Source organism: Rhinichthys klamathensis, unplaced genomic scaffold, assembly GCF_029890125.1.
Source record: "Rhinichthys klamathensis goyatoka isolate OS25496 unplaced genomic scaffold, OSU_Roscu_1.1 h1tg000123l_1, whole genome shotgun sequence".
NCBI classification, from domain to species: Eukaryota; Metazoa; Chordata; class Actinopteri; order Cypriniformes; family Leuciscidae; genus Rhinichthys; species Rhinichthys klamathensis.
The window spans coordinates 4,235,452-4,243,181 of NW_026606660.1; the positions used below are offsets into that span (position 1 = coordinate 4,235,452).

Below are 7,730 nucleotides of genomic sequence, written 5' to 3' on the forward strand. Positions count from 1 at the left end.
TGCATGGACTGATAAAGCACATGAAAGTTTCCAGGAAGTAAAAGAACTGATTGCACAGAGTCCTGCATTGGCTTTATTTGATCCTGCTTTGCCCACAATTGTTACAACAGATGCCTCAGACTACGGCATAGGTGGCATCCTGACTCAACTCCACCCAGATAAGTCAGAAAGGACTGTGGCTTTCGCATCCAGAACCTTGACATCGGCAGAAAGGAAATATTCTGTTGTTGAAAAAGAAGCCCTTGCTTGTGTCTGGGTCATTGAGCGTTGGAGAACATACCTGTGGGGCAAACACTTCACATTAAGATCAGACCACCAAGCCCTAACCACCCTTTTGACTACTAAAGGTATGGGACGAGCTGGACTGAGAGTAGCACGATGGTCTGCCAGATTGCTCTGCTTCAACTATACAATGCAGTACAAACGAGGGGTTGACAACCAGGTAGCGGATTGTCTTTCGCGTCTTCCATTGCCAAATGACATTAATTCTGACGTTGATTCTGAACCCGAAACTGTTGCTGCTATCACTACACTCCTGTCAGCTGTTCCTGTGGCCGAGTTTGCTGCTGAAAGCTCCTCGTGTCCTGAGCTTGCCAAACTTCGTCAACACATCGAGTATGGCTGGCCCGCTACATCCAAAGCCCTGCATCCTGACATGTCCAGGTACTTTCCAATACGAGACGAACTGTCTATTTTGGACTCGTATGTGCTACGAGGACCACACAGACTGATTGTGCCACTTAGTTTACGTTCACGTTTGGTCACCCTCGCTCATGATGGCCATCAAGGCATTGTGAGGACCAAGCAACGGCTTAGGGAGCTATACTGGTGGCCTAAGATGGATTCGCAGGTACAGTCTACAATTGCAACCTGCGTCACCTGCCAACTCAATGATAAAACTGCTAGAACCACACATGCAGGGGCGGATCTACAGGGGGGCAAGGGGGGGCAGGTGCCCCCCCACTCTAGAGCCTTGCCCCCCAGCTGCCCCCCTAACTTTGATGATCCAAAAACTGTACTTGTAAAAACAACCCGCCACTATGTCCACAAGCTTCTCAAAACAGTGAACTAAACAATACATTTACCAAAAGTGAACAATTTAATTTTTAATTTTAAATGTATTATTAGCCCCTCCCCCCTGCGTCCCTGATTCAAACGTGCAGAGCGGCGTTGGCGGCTCACACACACACAGCGAGTCTGCTGCGGTGCCCTGCAACCCGACTGGAGAGCTGCCCCAGAGCCTCTGAAGGTGAAGTGAGTTTCCCCAGGTGTAGTTTAAACACACACGTTTAACTTAAAGTTACATTTGTAATGAATGTATTGTATACTAAAGACGTTTCAGCATCAGCAAAAACAACGTTAGCCAAAATCAGCGGTCAAATCGCTCCCTCGTGATTTGTAAGAGCACTCTTCCCTTTGATTAGCCTAATTTTGATTTTAGTAAAAGACAAGAACAGCTTAAGGCGAGACACAAAAACATCGGGGTTTTTTTCACTGGTTAATTTTGAGATTTTGGGCTATTTGTCTTCAATAACATGTCTTCTTTCAGACTTGTCGTGAAAAAAATTCCAAAAAAACACATTTAGGACTTTATTTTACTACACTTTGTCTATTTGCGTCTGTAGATTTCTCCTAAATTCAACAAAAGTTGTCGCTCTAAATCAACATGCTGCTCCGCGATCGCTGCATGTCATCACATACATCTCCATTGGAAAGCTTTCTCTCTCCTGTACATTGTTGTCGTATCCAAATATGGTCATTTCCTTTTAATCAGCAACCAATCGTGAAAGTACAATGGGCATTTAACTCTAAAACCGAAATCTCATTGGCTGATGTCAATTTCTGACAACGTGATTCGTTCAGATGCATCACGTGACCTGGGGCATGTTCAAGATCACAACGGTGCGCAACGTTTTGCTACGGTTTCCAGGTTGAACGTCATGTTTCCTGGAAACGGCGTGCACCGGTGTGCAACGGGGTTTGAGATGCGTTTTCTCTTGTTTGGTGGGCGTGTCAGAACTGCAGTCCAATCAGCAGCAACATGTATATAAAGCACACGGTATTAAAGAGAACTCGCACAATGGAAGTAATTTACAAATGTGTTCGATACGCAACAACTAAGGATATCAGAAGACATGTTTGTCATAAGTATTATTGTAAAAATATAGGATATCAACATAATGATGTAGTTGTTTATATTTTTAGCTTCATTGCAAGTGTGTGACATTTGGTATAGAAATAAACAATGCATGTAAAGTGCTTTTCCTAAAAATGAGAAAGAAAATACAGGGTATTAATAAAACATTATGAACAACAAGAATGTGAGGCTAAATAGATGTGTTTTAGTCTTTATTAGGTAAGATGTGCTTCCATTTCAGTTTCCACAAATCCCTTCACTCGATTGGGATGTTCTCTTGTGTTCTGGGCGGCAAGTGCAGTAACTGTAACATCGGGCATATTTTGTAGTATTAAACATATTTATACCGACTTCATCAGGCTCCGAAAATTCTTCACAAAGAACACAAAAAGCCTTCTCAGCTGCCGTAGTTGCAACTCTTGCGTCATCACAACAGTGCGTTCAACGCATCACCGTTTCTGTTTAAAAAACGTTCTGCAACGTTTTGTCGGCGCTGAACGCAGCCGTGCTCTGACATTTAGATATGCGTTTTTGACTGTTTTTCTGTTCAGGTGAAGGCCATAAATGCTGTGATTTAGGTGGTTTGTATTGTTGTTGCTAATGATTTGATAAGATATTGTGTCTGTAAATAGTTGTTTCCACTAAAAAAAGTATGAATTTTTACATTACAAATCTTTAAAAGCCGTTTTCTCAAAATTAGTTTTTTTTTGTCATTCTCCAGTACAATCTCAGCCTGTGTAGCACCTATGTACACCAAACTTTCCAGTTATACACTTAGCAGTATTCTGAAGATATTTTCAGAGGGATTTGTCATTCCTAAAAACCTTTGTAGTGTGTAAGCAAGGGCATGATTGAAACAATAACTAGCTACTGTAGTTTAAAAGTGTTTTTCTGTTTGTTTTGTTAAAGCAATTCACATATAGGGATTCCCATGTACCATCTACCCCTGCCACCCTGCCAAGACCTCTTGCCACCCCTTTGCCCCCCCATGTAAAATCTTCTAGATCCGCCACTGCACACATGCACCACTTTACCCCAGTTGACTATCCATTAGGTGAGTCCTTTCGACACTGGCCCTGTTAGTTGTAGATACGCTATCACATTGATTGACTACCATTCAAAATGGCCAGAGGTAGCTTTTGCACCTCACGTGACTGCATCTACCATTAATTGTTTTCTGAGGTCAGTGTTCAGCCAGAAAGGGAATCCTCTGGAGGTTGTTAGTGATAATGGACCTCAGTTCCGGTCAACGGAGTTCAAACTATTCCTACAAGAAAGAGATGTAAAGCACATCCGTACTTCTATATATCACCCGGAAGGAAATGGAGCTGTGGAGCGCTGGAATAAGGTGTTGAAGGAGGCTATTCTGACTGCAGAAAGGGAGAGAGCCCCTTGGACATCGTTCATTGCGGATTTTCTGCAAACTTACCGAGCTACACCCCATGCCACGACAGGCATTTCTCCTTTTGAGCTGATGTTTAGAAGAAAAATGAGAACAAAATTGACAATTCTTCCAAAGTGCAATGTGAATCCGGCTATAAAAAAGCTGAAAACAAAAGTGATGCGAAATCAGAGGAAAATGAAAGCATACCTGGATACAAAGCGCAAAGCAAAGACTCCAGGGCTCAAGGAAGGCGACTTCGTACGGGTGAGAAAACCTGTGCTTGTGAGAAAAGGGAAATCAAAATTCAGCAACCCTATGCAGATTGTTAGAAGGAAGGGGACACATAGTTTTGAACTGAGTGATGGACGTACTTGGGACGTATCTCATTTGGCACCACTGCCCCCAGAATTTACTCAGGTTCCTGAACACACTGAGTCAACTCCTACTGCACCACCTGGAAGTGGTAACAATCACTTGGAAGGACGTTGTAGAAGGAAGCCAGTATGGTTGAAAGACTATGTAACCTAAACTGTCATAGTAGGCAAAGTAGAAAGTACTGGGAGGGGAAGAAAAAAAGAAAACCCAGAAGTTTAGTTCAGGAAAGTTGTGGTTTGAACTGAAAGGATGTTCATGCTATATTTGTTTGTTAAGAGATATTGTTAGACATTGTTCTGTGTTTCTAATATAAGTAAAGAAATTGGGTAAGAAAACAAAACGAATGAATATATTGTTAGCAATGTTATCGTAACTGTAGATGGAAACAAATTAAGTCAGGGGGAAATGTTGTGTTCTCGTGTTACGTTGCCATTTGTTAAATGTCCGCTAGATGGAGATATTGGGCTAGATATGGAGATAGGAGGTTGGAGAGGAGGAGGTTGAAAAATGGAGAATGGAAAGTAAAGAGATCTGTTCGTTACTCTGTGTTCTCTCGTTTATTTTCATGTGATTACATAACACTTTCATGACATCAAGGCTAGATTATTGTAATGCTCTACTGGGTGGTTGCCCTGCACGCTTAATAAAGAAACTACAGCTAGTTCAAAACGCAGCAGCTCGAGTTCTTACTAGAACCAGGAAATATGACCATATTAGCCCGGTTCTGTCAACACTGCATTGGCTGCCTATTAAACATCGTATAAATTTCAAAATATTGTTGATTACTTACAAAGCACTAAATGGTTTAGCTCCGCAGTACTTGAGCGAGCTCTTAACGGATTATAGTCCGTCACGTCTATTGCGATCTTAAAATGCAGGCCAGTTGATAATACCTAGAATATCAAAATCGACTGCTGGTGGTAGATCCTTTTCCTATTTAGCACCAAAACTTTGGAACAGTCTTCCTACCATTGTCCGGGAAGCAGACACACTCTGTAAGTTCAAAGCTAGACTAAAAACACATCTCTTTGAACTAGCATACACATATACATTATAGACCTCTATAATTCAATGTTAAGCTGCTTAGATTAGGTCAGCCGGAACTGGGAACACTTCCCTTAAATCCTGATGTACTCGCTACATCAAAAGAAGAATGGCATCTACTCTAATTTTAGTGTCTTTGTTTATCCCGAGGTTTTCCCGCAGCCTGCCGGATCCAGCCCGTATCCAGATCGGACTAGGACCTTCGCCTGGACCCGATGACAACGCAGTGCTGAAGTGCCAACTAGCCTCTCCCTATGGAGGATCCTTTTCCCACTCTACAGATAAAGCGTTGTGATTCCGGTTCGCGTACCAACCCCGAAGTGATAAAATAAAACACAATTCTGTATTAATTATAGGCAAGAGAAGTAGTTTGTTTAGGCATGGTTTGTAAGGAATTACAAACCTGCGCACATATATTCAAACGCACATAACTATAGAATAAATTCTTAATGCGCATGTGAACGCCACCAGCATTCATCACAGGTTCACGTTTAAAGTCTGTTTAGAGAGAACGGCGTCGTCTTTGCTGCCCCTAATTTAATAACAAATGATCATTTCAACAGAAGTAATCAATCAAAACAAACTTTAGCTGGAAATAACATTATTCGAGAATCGCTATAAAGCCAAAACAATCTCTGTTACCTTAAATTATGTTTGTCCCTGTAAAGCTGCTTTGAAACAATCCATTGTTAAAAGCGCTATATAAATAAGGATGGCTTGACTTGACTTGACTTGACTCTTAGGGTACATTTACATGACAACGAAACGGTTAAAACGGAGAAGTTTAAATCCCCATTTACACGGATCCGGAAAAAAGGACTAAAAACGCTGTATTCTGCTGCCAGGCCATTAGGAGGTGATGAAACACTAGACTGAACATGTAATACGCATGTGCATGACGTCATCGTCTTCAAAAATTCGCGTTTTGTTCTTTACCCGAAGACAGTTTACAAAAACTTGCACTTTGAAACCCATTTTCCAAACTTTGCGTTTTCAGGCACCCAAAATGGCGTTGTCGTTTAAATGAACGGCCAAAAGCATTTTACGTTTTTAGTTGGTGTCTGGGTGCCTGAAAACGCAAACTTTTGAAAATGGGTTTCAAAGTGCAACGGTCTCAGTGTAAACAACAAAAATGCGAATCTCTGAAGACGATGACGTCATACATGCGTATTACGTGTTCAGTCTATAGTGTTTCATCGCCATCTAATGGCCTGGCAGCAGAATACAGCGTTTTTATTATTTTTCTTTTCGCAGATCCGTGTGAATTGGGATCGTTTTGACAATGGTGTCTGTACGCCAAAAACTCAAAGGAAAGACAGTTTTTAGCATATCGTTGTCGTGTAAACGTACCCTTAGTCTCTCTCTGGCTCACTCTCTCTCTTATAATACTGTAGGCTACTTATGACTCCCCTGAAGCAGCAAGAGACTTTCTAGTTTCTAGTTCTAAAGTGACGATTTTGAATTATGAAGGTTTGGGTGTATCAGTCTTTGTTTTTCCTTATTTATTTACATACTCTTGTCAAACTGTTGTATAAAAGCACAATCCCAGTCTTGCAATACATTATGCATGCAGACGCCACTTTAGACAAAGATAAAATGTTCAGTGAGACAAGTGATGCAAAGTCATATTATTGAACTAAGTCCAGTAAGCCAGAACCGCCATTGCGTTGATCAATATTTTATTAAGACATTTCCATTACAGAGGATTTGTTAATGGCATCATCTATAATTCTTTTATATATACAATCTCAGGTGAAACCCTATTACATTTTGGTGTGTCACTCTCATTAAGTAATATAAAAGAAAACGAGATGATGCCACAATGTTGCTAACATGGAAGATAATGTGAATTAAAAACCATTGTCAATCTTGTTGTGTTGAGTTAATACATCACTAAATTATGACACATGATCAATTAATGTGTTTTTGATGTCAGCTTCAGCAGTCTTTGAATGTCTGGTTCAATATTGACAGTCTGAAACTTTCTACTGTATCTCTTGAAGGGTTCACCCTCTGGCCCAATTAGAAACTTTTCAAAATTCCATGAAATATCATTCCGACTGATGGGATTCCAGACCAGATATTTGGGGTCCTGCATAAGTGACATAGGATCATCATCTGGATAAGGAAGCTTGTCTTTCAAGTAGGAAAAAACAGGATGTGTATCACTCCCATTTACAACACACTTTTCAAAAATGGTGAACGCAGGCTTATACCCTTCACCGGGACGTACATACTTCAAGGAATTTAGAATTTCTGCATCAGAGCAGTTCTCCTGGAAAATAACAAAATGGAAAAAGTAGGGAGAATTCAGTGATTACAATAAAAATAAAATGATGTACAATATTCCTACAAAGTTCTTCATCAATACTAATAACAGCAGGAATAGTTACATTTACCATTTATATGACACTGAGGCTGAGCCCACAAGTAAAATACTTATGTAGAACTAAGTGTAACTAAAATCGTGAATAAAAGGTGAGTTGCACTTCCTCATTTACAAACCTGGTATCCAAACTGGTTGCAGGGAAAGCCCAGGACCACAAGTCGGTGAGGATATCTGCTCTGGAGCTCATTAAGCTGGATATAGTCCTGGGTGGTCGTCCCTCAGAGTGATGCCACATTTTCTATTAGTACCACTCGTCCTCTGAAAATATTGAAATCAATTGTTTCTCCTTCCAGCGTAGATGCATGTAGATCATAAAACGTCTTAGCTATAAATGTCATGTTCAGTCTTGCTCTCCTCTTCACAATGACATAAGCAGTGTCTTTTTCTACAATAATGTCGAC

At 40.8% G+C, this 7,730-nt stretch overlaps 1 protein-coding gene across 1 annotated transcript; it reads right to left on the reverse strand.

The window, feature by feature from the left end:
- Nucleotides 1-6,602: 6,602 nt before the first annotated feature.
- Nucleotides 6,603-7,730, reverse strand: gpx2 (glutathione peroxidase 2). Its single transcript, XM_056255931.1, has 2 exons — nt 7,446-7,730; nt 6,603-7,215 (listed from the first exon to the last, which is right to left on the reverse strand). Exons 1-2 carry the CDS (start codon nt 7,665-7,667, stop codon nt 6,856-6,858), a joined length of 582 nt encoding a protein of 193 aa, XP_056111906.1. The 5' UTR covers nt 7,668-7,730; the 3' UTR covers nt 6,603-6,855.